Source organism: Acanthochromis polyacanthus, chromosome 1 (assembly GCF_021347895.1).
Source record: "Acanthochromis polyacanthus isolate Apoly-LR-REF ecotype Palm Island chromosome 1, KAUST_Apoly_ChrSc, whole genome shotgun sequence".
NCBI lineage: Eukaryota > Metazoa > Chordata > Actinopteri > Pomacentridae > Acanthochromis > Acanthochromis polyacanthus.
Window position 1 is genome coordinate 50,156,777 of NC_067113.1, and position 17,757 is coordinate 50,174,533.

General features: G+C 39.7%; 1 protein-coding gene across 3 annotated transcripts in view; it reads left to right on the top strand.

Annotated features, from left to right (window-relative positions):
* ptpn12 (protein tyrosine phosphatase non-receptor type 12) overlaps positions 1–17,757 on the top strand; it is a 66,971-nt gene that overhangs the window by 28,336 nt on the left and 20,878 nt on the right. For all 3 annotated transcript variants that reach the window (XM_051948928.1, XM_051948918.1, XM_022210748.2), the window contains exons 5-12: positions 109–147; positions 1,627–1,698; positions 1,834–1,893; positions 2,840–2,982; positions 4,334–4,400; positions 4,587–4,664; positions 6,102–6,200; positions 9,545–9,630. In XM_051948928.1, the coding sequence (XP_051804888.1) occupies positions 109–147; positions 1,627–1,698; positions 1,834–1,893; positions 2,840–2,982; positions 4,334–4,400; positions 4,587–4,664; positions 6,102–6,200; positions 9,545–9,630 (644 nt within the window). The remainder of the gene's footprint in view (positions 1–108; positions 148–1,626; positions 1,699–1,833; positions 1,894–2,839; positions 2,983–4,333; positions 4,401–4,586; positions 4,665–6,101; positions 6,201–9,544; positions 9,631–17,757) is intronic.

Genomic DNA, 17,757 nt, shown 5'->3' on the forward strand with positions numbered 1-17,757 from the left:
CATAAATAGAACACATAGAAATGAACAAAACGGCATTTTAGATCATGTAAGATTCAGCTTTAAGAGTGTAAATATTGATTGTAATTCCACCTGTTTGTGTCTCTGCAGGTTATTGTAATGGCTTGTCGAGAATTTGAGATGGGAAGGGTAAGTCCGTTGTTTGTGTCAGTGTCCATGAATGTGTCTGCACTCAAGTGTGTTTTATTATCTCCACCAAGGTTGCAATGTGCTTTCTCTTCTGTCTGTTGGTTTGTTTAGTAGAATATCTGCAAAAGTTGTCGGTCAGCGTGATGTAGAAGTAAAGTGATTTCCGTGTCATGCAGCAGTAGCCCCATAATGTGTACAGTTGGTGGTGGAGGTTTTAGGAGAACTGTAGTTTTTCTTTCTTGAGTGTGCTTGAATGTTTGAATGTGCTCTGCATTAGTAAAAGTTGCTCCACATTAGCTAAAGTTGCTCTAAATGAGTTTAAGTTGACCAACACTACTGTTCAAAAGTTGGGGGGTCACCCAGACAATTTCATGTTTTCCATGAAAACTCACACTTTTATTCATGTGCAAGCATAATTACACAAGGGTTTTCTAATCATCAGTAAGACTTTCAACACCATTAGCTAACACAATGTAGCATTAGAACACAGGAGTGATGGTTGCTGGAAATGTTCCTCTGTACCCCTATGGAGATATTCCATTTAAAAATCAGCTGTTTCCAGCTAGAATTAGTCATTTACTACATTAACAATGTCTGGACTGCATTTATGATTTATTTAATGTCATCTTCATTGAAAAAACTGCTTTTCCTTAAAAAATAAAGACCTTTCAAAGTGACCCCAAACTTTTGAACGGTAGCATGTATCCATTCCAATGCATTCTCTACTTGTAGGAGTATATACCGGGCTTTGCAAAAGTTCTGTTACATGGTTTCATGATCTTTAGAGACATTTACATGTGGGAGTGAAAAATTCCATTAAACAAACTGAAAGTTCTACCTTATAGGCAGGTGTCCTTAATACAATTTTTTTCTCCGGTGAAGTTGTATCAAGATGGAAGTCAAAAGAGTTGAGATATCTGCTCTCCTTCATGCTGGCCACAACAAGTCTGACAGAGCCAAGCAGCTGAACATCAGCCGGATGACCGTCCACAGAGTCGCGGAGAGGCTCAAGAATGGTGAAGATCTTTCAGTGATCTTTCAAGAATGGTGAAGACCTGAAAGATCTTCACCATTCTTTAGCCTCTCCACGACTCTGTGGACGGTCATCCAGCTGATGTTCAGCACAAAGGAGAGCAGATATCTCAACTCTTTTGACTTCCATCTTGATACAACTTCACCGGAGAAAAAATTTGTATTAAGGACACCTGCCTGTAAGGTAGAACTTTCAGTTTATTCAATGGAATTTTTCACTCCAACATGTAAACGTCTCTAAAGATCACGAAACCGAGTGTAACAGAACTTTTGCAAAGCCCGGTATAATCTGTCTGTAATTAGTCACCCTACTGTTTGTCATTGTCTATGTTCGACATGTCACGTTTATTGTTTATTTCAAACCAGAAATTGTGTGTGCAGGAAGCTGTGGTACCTCTCTGGTATTTTGCTCTCAGCCAAAGCTAACTTCTGTTCTTCTCCGGTTAGAAAAAGTGTGAGCGGTATTTCCCGCTGCTTGGGGAGGAGACCATGAGTTTCGGCCCTTTTAGAATCTCCTGTGTAAGTAGACAAATCTGTAATGTTACAGCTGTGTGTCTAAAAAAATGAGGTGTGTAGAGGACTCTGGATTTCCTCACATTTTGCTCTAATGGCTGTGAATATTGTGTAAATATTCTCCTCTTCTTGGTTTTGTAGGAATCAGAACAGACCCGAACAGACTACTTTATCAGGACGTTGGTGGTGCAGTATGAAAATGTAAGTTCTCTTCATAATTGCTCATTCTGTTATTTATTCATGCATGAAAAGTTTTTTTTTTACAACACTGAGTTGTGACAATCTATGAGTCTAAAGCAAGTATATTATTAGTGTTTAAATCCTCATATGGAGTGTGTCACAAGTTTAAAAAAACATTCATATCAAAAACAATGGCATGGATTTGATTTATTGTTATAAATTACAGAAACTTTAGCAGTTAAAAAAAGGCCAGATCACACAATATGTTTAAATTACAGTCATAAGATGCTTCTCAAAGTTAATTAACAACAATTTTGAAATAAATTTTGTACACCTATCACTCACAGCTGCACAAATTATTAAGTATTAATCTCAATCAGAGCTTTGGCTTGGCACAATGAAATGAACATGATCAACTGCAGTAGTAACATTTAAAACAAATGCTTTGCTCGTGGAAAACATCTCCTGCACTGAACTGCACGATCACTTGATTTTAGTTTGGTAAATCTTATGGTTTTTCATTCTTTTCCAAGTTATTTTTGGTTGCACACTTCTCTGAGTTGCAGTGTTACAGTAACTGAATGTGGGGAATGGAGGCTTCTCTGTGCACAGCTTGGCATCAACCTCAGCCTAAATGTGAGGTGTTTCAGGAGCAGTGATATATTTTAGTGTCTACAGATAAGAAGGTGTTGATGAAGGGAGGTGTTTTGAGTACAATTATTATATTTTATCTCCAAGATATGCATGCAATTCAGGTGAAGAATCTTCCCCACCTCCAGTAAAAGTCTAGGTGTCATGTTGATGTTAGGGTTTGTACATAAGAATGAATGTAGCGCAACAGGAAAGGGGAAATGGAGCTGAATTTATTCACATGTGAAAGTGAAATGAACATTGCATTTAGTTTTACACCTCTCAGCCTTCAATTGACCGTCCACTGCTAAAGTTGTCCTTGTATGCTGTGTTGCAGGAAACTCGGAGAATAACTCAGTTCCATTACATGAACTGGCCAGATCACGACGTCCCCTCATCATTCGACTCCATACTGGACATGATCGGACTAATGCGAGAATACCAAGAGAATGACGACGTCCCTATCTGTGTGCACTGCAGGTAAGTGTATAAATACTACGCCATGAATACACCCAAGCAAGATCACACTGTAGCTAAGGCAACATTTAGACACAATACAGCTGAAATAATAAAAGAATAAAACACTTGTGTTCTATGCGATGTCCTATATATACATATCATCGTACGCTATACTGAAAAAAGGATTCTGACTTGTGCTCTTGAACTGATCTGAATAATTCATGAGCTCATCAGTGATTTTTGCTGTGAGGAAGCATCAGTAAGATGTCATGCTTCAAATTAAACACAATTCGGTCTACATGTTTTGTTTTGCATTTAATTGTTTCTCTTGATTAATCTTGTTAAAAAATATATGAAATTTGATTAATGCAGGATAATTAGCTCGTTTAGACGCAGCCACATGAGCCGCTCTTTTCTCTTAATGCAGTTGCTGACTGTATGAATCCAAAATAGCAGCAAACTGATGCAACACACAAGTTTTGATAAACAAAGACGGAATCACTGGATTGATTTCAGGGGGATCGAACTCTATTTGTCAAACTGTATGTTAGCTTTAAATCAGCGTAGGGCAACGATAATGTACCTTTTAACTGAAGAGCTGTACTTCTTGTTAATATACGTTGCACTTCTCTTACTGAAACTACAATACAGAAAGCTGAAAATGTAAATATTACTAGTCCACGCAAAAAAGTGAAATTTTAGCTGCCTCACATGTGATTTTTATTACCAAAAGAAGCCGTGAAGGGCTGTGTTGTTGACTTGAATGAAAACAAAAAACACATTAAATCACAAGGCGGCTATAGATCCAGGTTCTCTGCTGCACGCATGCATGGGTGTACACACACACACACACACACACACACACACACACACACACACACACACACACACACCGCACACACACTTTGTCTCCATGTGTGTGTAATCATCTATAATGAGCAGCCCGAGGACATTTCCCGGTTCCTCTGTTACACAGCAGGACTTAAAGCTGTGTCTCTGCGTCTGTAAAGATGCTTTGTGTGGGTTGATGTGTGCGGAGAAATCGTGCTCTTTAGAGCAGCAGAGACAGCATGAGATCAAGTTTTATGATTTCACGTGTCTGACGTGATCAGCTTCTGTGTAGCTCCTGTCTCCTTCCTGTCTGGACGAGGTGTTGTTGCATACAAACATACGTGCAGTTTTGTTTATTTTTTTTTCTGCACGTCTTCTCTCTTTGTATTCCTTCTAAGTATTTCAAATCCTGAGCTGATATTTTCAGGCGTGTTTCCTAGTGGATTTGTCTTGTCGATGTTACGCTAAAAGCTCAATTGTGTTTTTGTGTCGTTACACGTGTGCCTCCCTTCTTATAATTTGTATGGCTGTGATTGTACAGTGCAGGCTGTGGGAGGACGGGTGCTATCTGTGCTATCGACTACACATGGAACCTCCTCAAAGCTGGGGTATGTGAACTCTCACACACACGTACCACATGCCTATTCTATTCAATTCAATTCAATTCAAATACTTACAGTACAAATGCACTCGCTACACTGTAAATATTATGTTTTGTAGTGCGCTGAGCAAAGTCTCTTATTTTAGAAATCCAATGACAGTCCACTTTTCTACTCCCTTGTGCCTCTTTAAAGAAAATTCCAGAAGATTTTAATGTTTTCCGGTTGATCCAAGAGATGAGGACGCAGCGACATTCTGCAGTTCAAACAAAGGTTTGTTGTTGTGGCTTTCACTTGTCTTTTCATTTACACACATAGAATGTTAGTGTACAGATTTCTGATCTTGTTCAGTAATTTCATACAAGTTAGCAGTTATGGAAATGTTAATTTTAGCCCATTTCAACACTATCTCACTTCTATTAATCTGACCACATAAAGATTATTTTTCTCTCACATTTTTACTCATAAGTAATTTTTTCCTGCCCAGCAGTAGCTAGAAGCAGAGTTGAATTCCTTTGATTATTTGTTTTACAAGAACTTTAAAACCTTGAGTTAGCATGCACAAAATTTTCCCACATGTGATACCAATATGGGCAAGAAAAATGTTAGCTCCACATACTAAAGATATTTCCCTATACATTTCTAATTTGTTTACATATTACACATACACACACAGCCTGCAGTTCAGCCGCAAAGTCCCAGAATTTTTCGAACATTACTGGTGGATACAGCTGACTCACTAGTGGCTTTGCAGTTGTGCCAAGAAGTGGGGATTTTTTGCTATTTACAGAATCTGGTTTGAGCAAACAGTTCGATGTCAGTAAATTTGCAAATGAGACATGTCCAATAACGTAATTTGGTCCAACACGTGGCACAAATGAGATGTTCAAGGACTTGTTTTAAAATTTCTGTTAGTTTCCGGCTGTGATAAATGATGTCATTTTGGCTTTTTTTTGAGACAACACGCCTTTCAAACCTGCTGGAGGTTCAGAGGGTTTACATTATTGAGAGTTTGTCTGAGTCACAGCGACTGTTTTGTAAAGATTAGATCAGCATCCTCTCCTATGCTGCCTGCGGCACGTCTCTTCATTCGTTCTTGTGTTACGTGCTACAGACACGGTTGAAAATGGATCTTCCCTTCTCACACATTCTCACCATTATTTGTAACTGGTTGAGGTTGTTTCGCCACAATTTTGACAGGGGTGTGTTTACATGTTTCTTTTGGAGTTTCCTGGCACAATTTACATTTTATGTTCATATTTGTACCTTTTGTGGAAGATTTTCAGTGTATTGAGCGTTTGTAACTTAATTTTGGTGAGAGTCAAAATAAGCCTGTGAGTTATAGTTTTGGATTGACAGACTTTTGAGGGTTGATTTAAAATTTTAGACCAGCACCCTGCAAGACGCCTGAAACTATAATGCATTTTGAAAATAGTTAAATACACTCACCACCTTTCCAGGGAAAGTAACGAGATTGAATCAGAGTGCATCAGTGAAGGTCTTTCTGCTGTTTTCAAACAGGTTGTTTGGTATGGAGAATGTGTTTGCTTTGTTATTGATTTGTTGAAATCCTTCCTTTACTTCTTCTCTATCCCCTTCACCCCACCTCTCTCTACTTTAACCCCGCTCTTTGACTTTGTGCAGCACTTTTTCCTCTCCCTTCTTTGCTTTATTATGACTTTCTCACTTTCTTTATCTTTGTCTTTCTAGGAGCAGTATGAGTTAGTTCACAGAGCAATCGCTCAGCTTTTTCAGAAACAACTGCAGCTGCTGGAGAGTCCCACCAACACGCAGATACACGATGGCATGGTATGACACACACACATTGTGTATGCTGTCTGATGTTAAAGAAAGACAGGATGTCGCTGAGTAACGCAGTCGGAGTGGGGGAAAAAAAACACAAATAATTAGTCACAGGGGGAAAGAGGGTAGGAGAGTGAGGAGAGGCCTTCTGAAAACTTTGCTCTTTGCACAAGCAGAAAGAGGAGAGTTACAGGGATTGTGCCAAAAAAGAAGGCGCTATCTCCCCCACAGGGAAGTCTCAGAGGACAGCAGAGTTAGACCTATTTAAGAGAGTGTGAAATAAAGCTTTGCTCTGTCAGTCACTGCTATCCTCCATAGCGCTCGCACACAAACACATGCACTGTACGCGACGTGTCCTCAGTTGTCCCTGGTCCTCCACCGTTGGCACGAGAAGTCCAGTGTAGCCAAAAAGTTTATGACGAAAACAACACAGATAGAAAACAAAAGGAACCGTAAACATTTCATTCCTGTTTCTGTAACTTTAAATGCACCTAAATGGGATATTTGTAATGATCACAGCAGCAGTCTCACTCCCCCTAAAATCACGTTCCTATTTAATTCATCCGAATCCTGAATTGTAGTCTGAGGTGACAGAAAAGCAGGACTGGACCAGAACTTTGCAAGGTGCAATCACAGCATACCAAACACATTTGAAAATAGAAAGAAAGCACACAAATGAAACATAATAATTTAAAATATGAAAAGCTTATCTGTATAAAGTGCTAACAATCTAACAATGGTTAGAGTTCAAAGAAAAACATGAACATAAAGTTAGATTGGGAAAAACAGAAGCAATGTGAACCATTTTTTATAATGCCGTAAATCACAAAACCCAAATGAAAGAAAGTGGAATTTCTTTGTTTATTTATTTTACAAGAAATTAAACGGCCTGGAACATTTACGACGTACCACAATGTGTTCCCAATACTGGAAAAAAGATAACTTCATGCTATATTAATTGTACTACTTTTCATTTGTCTCCGTACTCGTGTCCTATCTGCTCTCTAAAACGATGCCTGCAGTTCAAGTTGTTGAATTTTTGTTATGTGACTTTTGGTCACAGCTGAGTCATTCATTCAGTCAAGTCACCTTTAGATTTTACATCATCTGGTTAGAGCTATGAATAAAAGGATTTTGATGAAATATCACAATTTTAAGCTTGGATTTAGTTAATTTTTCCGTCAGAAGCAAAGTCACGCATGATTTGTGTCTAGCGCTGTCAGAAATTTGAAAACCCTTTGATTTTTCTGTTTTTGCAGTTTTTGGCTCTGATAAATAGTGCAATTTTGATGTGTTTTTCCCCCCATCCCCACAGGCAGATTTTGAGGCTTAATCTTGTAGAAAAATTAAAACAGTGCAGCGTTTGGTTTCACTGCTGCGCTGCATAATGGAAAAATTAGCTTGCTACGAAACATTAGATGATTTTAAAAATAGCTCCTCTACCCAACTGCTACTGCAAAATGTAGTTGAACTAGTAGTGCCGGTACTCCCCCGACACTGTTATGAAGACAAATGAAGATAAGGGTTGTATAAAAGAAAGAAAGGAGGTGAGTGTGGAAATCTAAGGACAGGGGACGCCGGGAGACGATGAGGGAGTCGTTGGCAGCAATCCAGGAGCCGACTTCCTGCTTAGGAAGCTCTGATGACATCACCCCTCTCCCAGAATGCACTTTGAGTCTGAGAATAGACACGCATCCGTTGGGACAGGGGGACCCTTGCAAGACAGAGTCACACGAACACGCACACGACTGTTTTTTACATTAGAAAGGCATCAGCTGACAGACTTTGAAAGAGGACAGACCAGTCCACTGTAGTCAGAAACCTGTTTTACAGTTGGTGCTATTAATCATTTGTTAAAACAAGGAGGACATCAGCTCCAGTTTAAGTTTGCTGCTACTGTTTATAACTTTATTTTACAAAGTTACAAGCCCAGAAAGAATACTACACTCACACAGAGCAAATCATTATCAGCGCGTTGTACTGACTCAGTTCATACACACATTGACTCATGTCCAGTCAGCCATTGTTAGCGACTAAAACACCCACATAGGTGCTCTCAATGGCAGGACGAACAATAAGCCTCCACATACACACAACCCACACACGTTTCTGTGCTCCCTCACAGCCGCCACAGTTTGCAGGACACATTCCTACCAAACTGGTTCTCACAACGTACACGAACAAACCTATAGAGCCAGAGAAACATCATGTACGCGACTCCTCTGCAGACTGTACTACTCAGAGCTGAAGTGGCCCCGTTTTCCCTCTTGTCATGAGTTTATGACGACTGAAGTTGTCTTGTCATCTTCTCATTATCAGAGTGGAGCGAGAGTCAAATTAATGAGGCTCAGTGGAAGAAGGGGAGAGGAGGAAGACGAGCGCTGAGAGGAAGAAAGAGAACTGTGGGGGGGGGGGGGGGGGGGGCTGCTTTCAGAAACAATTTTGATCCTTTAGTGAAGCAATTTTGCAGCAACTCGCTACGTCTGCTCCAGAGAGATCAGGAGAAAAGAGTTCATAGAGAGGATTTAGTGGAAGAGGTGCTTTACATTTCAACAGAAATTATATAAACACAGCCTATCCTGTAACGATGGAAGTGAAATCTCTTAAAATCAGTGATGGAAGGAACCAGTAAATCTGGATTTCTAAAATACTTAGCGGGCAGAGCTGTCAAGTAAATGTAGTCAACTAAAAGTGCAGCACAGGGGTGGTGCAGTGCTTCAGGAAATGTTAGTAATTACTTTGCCTCAAGATATTTACCTGACATGTTTGACGAATGAGCTTTGTAAACATTTAAAACAGGTTAGCCAACAGTTGGGAAAATTAAGATCAAAGCCAAATGTGGCGCAACTTTTCAGTCATTAAAATTCTATATTATTCTGATGTAAAGTGCTGATCCATAAATTATATTTCCATAGACATTAAAATTCAAACATGCACAATAGCTTAATCGCAAAAGTTTGCATGCACTGTGTATTCACACTCACCTTTTAGCATTTAGCACTGAGCAAAGGAAATGTTGTGGGATCTTTTTGTTGAGTTTAAAGCGAACAGAGGAAGTTAAGCTTTAATTTCCGATATTTATGTTTTATTTAAGTGAATATAGTGGTTCATTTGTTGGGTATTCATGTGCTATTTGTTTAATTAAAGCACATTTGAAAGCATTTATTTCATTAGCTACTTAATCGTTGGGGTATATGTTAGAAGTGTATGTATTAGAGCAGAAGGACTTTTATACTGTTTAGCTGAGACACTTCATTATTTATGTTTCTCAAATATAATGACACATCACAGATTTTGCTCTTATCATTGATCCCAAATCCATATTTTTTTCTCTTTGTGTGTCTGTCCAGGATGAAAGCAGTCCGGACAAAGCAAGCCACCAGTCAGATGATGAAAGATGGGACACTCCACCTCCAAAACCTCCCCGTATACGCAGGTAAGACATCCTCTGTGTTTGGTCTTTTATCTGCTTTGTTAAAGTTGTTTGGCTTCAAGAACTGCCACAGAAGCACAGCATACAACAATAACACAATGTGAAAATCACTTCATTAATGACATTACTACTAAGTTTAACTGTAGAGTATTTGCTCTTATGTGTAATTAAAAATGTACAGTTTTGATGTACCATATTACAAAAACAGGCCCTACAGCGGAAACTCAACACAGAAAAAGTCACTACAACTTTCGTCACTGATATTCAAATATTTTTGAATGTGTACATCCTTATTTCTAGTGACAAACTCAATCCTCCTCAGCATGGAGGAAACCGGTGTTGCAAACATTTTCTAGATGTTTTGTCCCTCCTCAGACTTTTTTTTTTTTCAGCTGCTCTTTGCTGGAGGGGTTGTACTGCTCCAGCCCTGTGTTTAAAATTCCCCACAGGTGTTCTATTGGATTCAACTCAAGCGACATACTTGTCTAGGTCACAGAATTCACAAGCATTCATTGTGCAACTATAAATGTCATCTCCCTGACGTATATTCCACCCATGCAGCCATGTATCTTCACACTCCCACCTCCGTGCTTCACTGTCAGGACTTTTTATTTACTGTTGCTGTCCTGACCAGATTAATGCCAAACATGCTGGACCCCACATGAGCTGAACAAATTTACTGGGTCATGTGACCAAGCAAAGTGTTCCCAAAATTCATCAGGCTTCTTTTCATGTTACTGAGCCTGAGCATGATCTTGTAGCTTTGGAACAAACGGCAAACAAAGGTGTTTTTCTCCTTCCATTGAGGTTTTTCATACTGTCTGTGCTGTGAGATGTCCATTGATAATCACTGTGCCGAATCTGAAGCAATTTCCTTTGTGTTTTGCAGAGCTGTGCAAGCAGTACACTGTTTGTGGCGTCATTTTAGAAGGAAAACCACTGCAGCTCTGATTAGTGGAACTATAGCTCGTACTACACAGCCTGATTTTTAGTTGGTCACTGATCTTATTGTGTCCTTAGCTAAGCCAATGTTAGCCTAGCTTAGCTAGACTTTGTATTCCCATTATAAGGGATATATGGGAATACGGTCTAGCCCTCCTCCATTGACACATTTTGACAGGTTGTCAAGCTCCGAGCAGATCAGACCGAACCAATCAGAGCACCAGAGGCGGGAGATAACGATACGTCATCTTCAGGGCCGAGGTTACCCATCTAACACCTGTGCACCTCCCGCATACAAACGAAATGGCGACCGCAACAGAGCGAGGTTTCTCTCGTGCGCTTTCCTCTGTTTTGCACGGGCTGAATTTGTCCTTAAAACTGGTCGCCATAACTGTTTGGACTACTTCTTCTTCTTCTTCTTTTAATTCCGGCAGGCTGTACGATAGAATGCGTAATGCTGCCCTCCACTGTTGAAAGGGAGAGCTTAGATTTTCCTCAGGACCCCTGTACGGTGAAGGAAGCTGTTAAAACTACAAAACATCATGGCGGAAAGGCAATTGTTAAGTCGCTTAGTGATTGCGTCACACATGCGTTACGCTGATTGGCTCTCTCCAATTCAAGCTGTGATCGGTAGTCCTGCCTCTGGGCTAGATTTGGTTCAATGGAGCAGTTCCAGACTGACTTTATGTGTATTTGTAATACACAATATAAAGGCTGTCTGGTCCCCAGGCAAAGCCAATGTAGCATTAGAACACAGGAGTGATGGATGCTGGAAATGTTCCTCTGTACCTCTATGGAGATATTCTATTAAAAATCAGCCATTTCCTCTGAGAATAATCATTTACCACATTAACAAAGTCTACATTGGATTTCTAATTAATTTGATGTTATCTTCATTGAAAAATTGCTTTTCTTTTAAAAACAAGGACATTTCTAAATGACTTCAAACTTTTGAATGGCCATGTAGGTCCAATACTAAGAAAGTTCTGGTGCTCATGGGTCATTTAAGAAACACGTCCATGAATTTAGGCTAATTGGAAATTACAGTGTGATCCTCTCAAGTGTCTCATCTCAATTTCTGTATCTGTAATAGCAGACGTATTCAGTTTCTACATTTGATATTTTAAGAAAAGACTTTCTGAAGTATTTGTTTTTTGTTGTTCATCAGAGGCAGGAGAGGTGCTACAACTTAGAATCATTTGACATTTAGAGTGATATTGCACAGGGGTGTACTTCCTTCTGTAGCTGCAGAGTAAGCTGATCCTCCACGCAGATGAATTAACCGGCTCACACAGGGATGAGCGGTGGGTGTGAGGTGGCGCATCACTGCACGCAGCGGGTGTTGCGTTTTGTGAGACAAACTCCAAAAAAGAATTACAACACAACAGTTTGCGTGGAGCACACAATGAAAACATATTAAACTTACCAAACAAAAGCAGCAGGCGTAGTTTTCACCTCAAACGAGCCAGAGTTTTCTGACACAATAGTTCCTGTCAGCCCACAGATACAGCCGGCCTCCGCTTTACCAAAGTTAACTTCAGTTTGTCTGTTAACAGCAGCCCGAGGAGGAGCTGTATTTATAGATTATTTTGCAACACTTTGCAATACTTTGCAACACCACATAGTGTTGAACACACCACATCCCTAGGCTAGTTGAAGTAGCATGCTTTATCTCCCCCTCTGAGAACAAATACAGCCTTTTATGTGCATGCAGGCAGATTATTTCAAACACATATACACACCCACTCTTTATCTGTTGCAAATACACATGTATGCCCTACTGTTTTGCTTTATTTTTCATTCCTTGATGTATTTTTTTGTCTCATTCCGCTCCTCATTGCATTCCTATCTTCTCGCTTCCCTCTGCTCTCTTTCCTCCCTCTCTTCTCATTTTTAATTTTGCTGTGTAGTATGTGCCCAGCAGGCGTTTTGCTCTACTTTCTCAAAGTCAGTTCATCTTCAGCCCCTCTTTCCTTCTTTCTTCAGTAGAGAAGGCCCTTTCCCCATTAACACAGCAATATATACACTTTACAACTTTTTACCAAGGTTCATTGATGCCTCAGAGTTGCCTCAGTGCTGGTGCTTTAATGTCACGGGGTGCATCTTGTTGCCAGGAGACAGTCTCACTTAATTACCTGTTGCTAGAAGCATTGTGTAAAAATGCTCCATTTGACAGCGTTTTGCGTGCTAATGTGTGAGTGTCAGACTCTGTAATTATCCATGTGATTACATTCAGGGTGACAAGAAAAAGCTAGTCAACCTTTTGGAATGACCTGCATTTGTCTGTAAATGTGACACTCATCAACACAGCGATCCCCAGCAGAAGCAATTTTAATCAATGATACAAATTGTTGTGTTTTTCTTGTCCATGTAAAATACATCATTCAGACATTCGCAGCATAGAAGAAGTATGTTAACCCCCCAGGCTAATGTTATCAACAATTCATTAAGCTAATTGGAGTTGGTAGTCCAATCAATAAAACATGATCGGAGGTGTTGGTTAGAGCTACTTTGACCCATAAAAAATCTCTCTGCATGTGCTGATGTGAAGCAGGCCGATGAGTTCTCAGAGGATTTACCATCAAGAATTGATGATTTGTATAAACCTGGCAAAGGTTAAGAAGTTTTCTGGAGGAGTGAATTCAGATATCTGTCAGTCCATTGTTAGATAATCGGTTATTAACTGATTTAGTATTGTCTCACCAGAAGTGGCTACCTAGCTAAGACTCTAGAGGACTCCAGAAACGGAGTCAGAGGTATAGTGGTGGCATCATCATGATGTGGAGCTGTTGCACTGCCTCTGGACATAGAAAACGTGTCGTCACTGAGGGGAAAATGAATTTCCAGTTTTAACAAGGTGTCATGTGAGGGTGACTGGGAACACAATAAAGGAAGTCTATTATGAATGAGTTCAAACAAAATCTGACCTTTGAGTGAAACAGTCAGACCCAAAACTTTAATACTTTAACAGTGTTGAGTGACCTCAGGGGAGCTGCTCTCATCAGCTGTCTGGATGGAATATTTGAGCTGAATGCAGAAAGGTCAAATTTACACAAAAAGACTCACAAAAGCTATTCATTTCTTTGACATATTCAGTAGTTAATTCTTTTATCTTGTTGACATTTAAACATTATTCACTTTCCTCATTTCTCTTCACGTTGTTCCTCTTGAGTTCTTATCCTGCTCCATAGTATGTCTTTAATTTCCAGTTTTTAGCCATTCGTCTTGTGTCGCTTCACAATGGGCTTGTTACAAACTGCCAGCTGGATTTACGATATATCTGTCACAGCGAAGCTTTTCTTTATGGAAGACTTGACTAAAGTTCCTCCTGAGCGTTGTGAAAGTCTGATCTGCACCTCCTCTAAACACTTTTTTAAGATTATTCCATTTGCCGGAGCCAACTAGTCTTTTTTTGTGTTCTCTTCTGGACTAAAATTACCATGCCCTTGGTTTCCTTAATTTGTCTGTTGTACCAGCCGGTTTGATGGGAAAGCAAACATTTTTTTAGAGGACCTAATTTTAGGGGGTAGCTGCAAGTGATCTGTTTACTGAGTAGTTCCTTTCCTGTTCATAGTAAAACATACAAATTTGAACTCGGTAATGCTGCCAAAATAAGAAGCTTTCCTGGAAGTAGGGCAGAGCAGACAGTCAGGAATACATGAGTGTTTCTGTTTCGCCACTTGTCTTACTTAACCGTGTCTCGGTATGCGTCTGTCTTTGTCTGCGTCATCCTTCTGTCTCCAAAGAAATAATGTCAAGGCCTAGTTTAAGCCTGGGCACTCTAGTGATGGTGAGAGCTATTTTTATCAACATAGTCCACATTCTGCTGGCCACACTCCCAATGGGAGAGTTTAACGGCGTGCGTCTGTGCAGAGGAAATTCTGTCTGTTCGAGGTGGAGGGAGACACTGCAGGGAGTCCAGGGACGCTTGCATCAAGGTTACAAATACTCAGTCACAGGTTTTTGCTCATACGTAGCAGCATGTTCTGCCATTAGGACTGGATGTCAGACCTCATTACTTCCTGGGTTGTGGCTAAAGTGTGTCGTAGCATCTTGATTATGAAGTCCTGAAAATTGGCATCAGTGCTCTCATTTAATAAGCTGTTTGTTATTGCAGCACTTAACCCTCAGAACACCAGCACTAGCTTACATGTTGTCCTTCAGAAACTGCCAAAATTCTGCCATGTTTCAGAGACAGAGTGTAATTTTGGAGTCAGATTTTTAACTCACCAACAGAAATGTAACCAAATCAGACCTTGAAACAGTAATATTTAATTAAAATCTCTTAGTTCTACTATTTCTTGTAGAAATTTGCCAAAAAAATTAAGCATTTGCACAATCAAATTCTTAAAAAAAAATAAAAATTTGGTGGTCTTGGGTGCCTCCATGTAGCCATTTGTGACTTTGCAAGTCCTATGATGACAATTCTGTGACTTTTCAGCTGAACTGCAGGCTGTGTTTACACAAAGCAGAAATTAGACATGTATGTAAGCAAATGAAAAATGTATTGTAAAGTATATACAGTATGTAGAGCCAGTTTTTTTCAATGTTAACACCTCTGAGCACTTACAGAAATGTTGTACATGTACCTGATTTGTTCTATTCTGTTTTTCAATATATGTTCGCTGTATTGCTCAAAAGAGATTTTTTTTAGTTTTTTCGTTGGTTGTGCAGTTTCTGTAGAGTTGCAGGACTTAACATTTCAGTTGGAAAGAGCACGCAGTGAATAAAAATGTGACAGGGAAAAAAACGCAGGTGTTCAGAGGGGAAATACATAATTCCGCTAGTTAAACATGTTGAAAAATATTTGTAAAGCAGTGGAAAAGAAGAGCCATTAAAGAAAAAAACACGAAAAGTAGGATTAGAATTACATTAAAATTAGTCCTCCCGAGATAGTTTTGTTTTTACTGCAGCATCCCGTTGCTGTAAAAGAGAGATAAGTGAATGTGACGGGCGGTCCTAACCTGCCACTGCTCTTAGTAACACAGAAATAAGTGTCCCAGTGCAGTGGATGACCTTCAGTTTCTATATTCCTAAAAATCACCTTCCACTTTAACTGTAATTGATATCGATGAACATTATGATATCAATAAATTGTAGAGGTGCTTTTTGAGTTCTGCCCAGTGTGATTTGGCTGATATTGAGATGTTTGGCTGAGATACCTGAGCTTAAACTTGTCATGTAGCAACTTTACATTGCTTGTTAACGCTGCCAGTTCTTAATTCTTATCATTCCTAAACAGTCAAACTAATCTTCATCTAATCCTGCAGGCAGCTGTACATGCTGGAGAAGCTGTGTAAATCTGTGTGGTTAGAGTGTGCACCTCGCTGCTTTTCTTGGCTGTCTGTGTGAAACTATCCTCGGCACAAACTGAAACCAGGAAGCGTCTCCCTCTAAGCTTCCTCTGTGACTGCTCGCAGGTCCTTCTGTGATTAAAAATGCAGCATCTTCCCCTGAGGACTACATATGTGGAGGGCAGAGTGCAGTTGTTGTGTGAATGTTTGAGTTTGTGCTTTTATTTATGAGTGTGGGTGATGTTATTACATAAGTTTCAAGCTCGAGAGAAGACGTGTGGGAGTGGAGGTTGTACATGGGGGCTTAATATTTGGTTGCTCCAGTTTGGGTCCCAACTGTGTCACCCGTTTGCCAAAGAGGAAGGGATGATTGAGAGCTGGTAACATCTATGTCTGTATACATTTTGATGTATAATCGTCTCTGGCACAAGACGTGGACCACTTTTATTAGTTTTTGTTTGGTTGTTTGGCAGACGTGACTGGGTGCAGTCGTGTTATAAAAAATTTTTTGAAATTCATCATTTTCTCCTTGAAAACATTACCAGTTGTAGAGCGCAGACAATGTGCACTACAGTTAAAAAGTTTGGGGTCACTTAAAAATGTTTAAGCTGCAGGCAATTCCAGCCATTTTCAGTACAAAAAATCGCTAATATTCTATTTGTAAATAAAAATATGACGAGAAATACAGGGAATATTGGACGCGCATCACGAGGTGCATTTCCTTGAAAACGACCTATTCGTGGAGTATATACAGACTTCAAGACATGTTTTGGACAAAATAGTTTACTGGCTTGTTTCGTCTGGATGTCCAAGGTTGGATTATGGCCGTTTTTTGTGGAATGTTTTCATCTGTGTGTAATAATGAACCCGGAAATGTGAGTCGCGCTGTGTATGTTGAAGCCGTGTATAGAGAACGGATGGATGGATATTCGTTGTTTGTCGGACAAATGTGTTTATATTACCCGCTGTGGTAATCACATCTGAAAGTGGTTTATACCGGCGAATTCATGAGAATCTAAGCTTTCCATCGGCGTGTAGTGTTTGTATAATCGCGTTTGCAGTTTCAGACATTTAGCAAATTGCTTTATGCAGATCTCAAAGTGTACCGCGGGCGGAACACTGAAGCGCAACTGAAGCGCAGCGGGTTAATCTTGAAAGAAAAGTTTTTGAAGGCAACATTAAATGAATCAGAAATACAGTCTAGACATTGTTAATGTGGTAAATTACTATATCTAGCTGGAAACCGCTGATTTTTAATGGAATATCTCCATAGCAGCAACCATCACTCCTGTGTTCTAATGCTACATTGTGTTAGCTAATGGTGTTGAAAGGCTCATTGATGATCAGAAAACCCTTATGCAATTATGCTAGCACATGAATAAAAGTGTGAGTTTTCATGAAAAACATGAAATTGTCTGAGTGACCCCAAACTTCTGAACAGTAGTGTATCAGTAAGCTGATTCTGGCCTGTTCTTTCACTATAGGCGTACAATGTCTTCCAGGTGATATGCACCAACCTTTTTATTGTTTTTTTTCTATACAGAACATAGTACAGAAAAAACATACTTGGAATATTTTAGCAGTGGTGCTGCCACATAGTTTGCCCAACAGTGTGCACTCTGACTCTGTTTACATTTTATTGTTAACCATCTGCAGCACATGTAGCAGAGTACATAGCAGACAGTGGTGCCGAGTCAACTGGTGTCTTCATGATTAGTTGCTAATTAGTTCGTGAAATACATTACTGGGAAGTTAATAAATCTTAACCTAATCTTATTCCTTTTCAATATAACGCTAACATGCTATATATGCACTTGCAAAGTGTTTCAGCCAATTTATTAACATTAGAAGTTTTTATTCTCTAAAAATTGGTGTTAGCGACAGCCCCGAAACC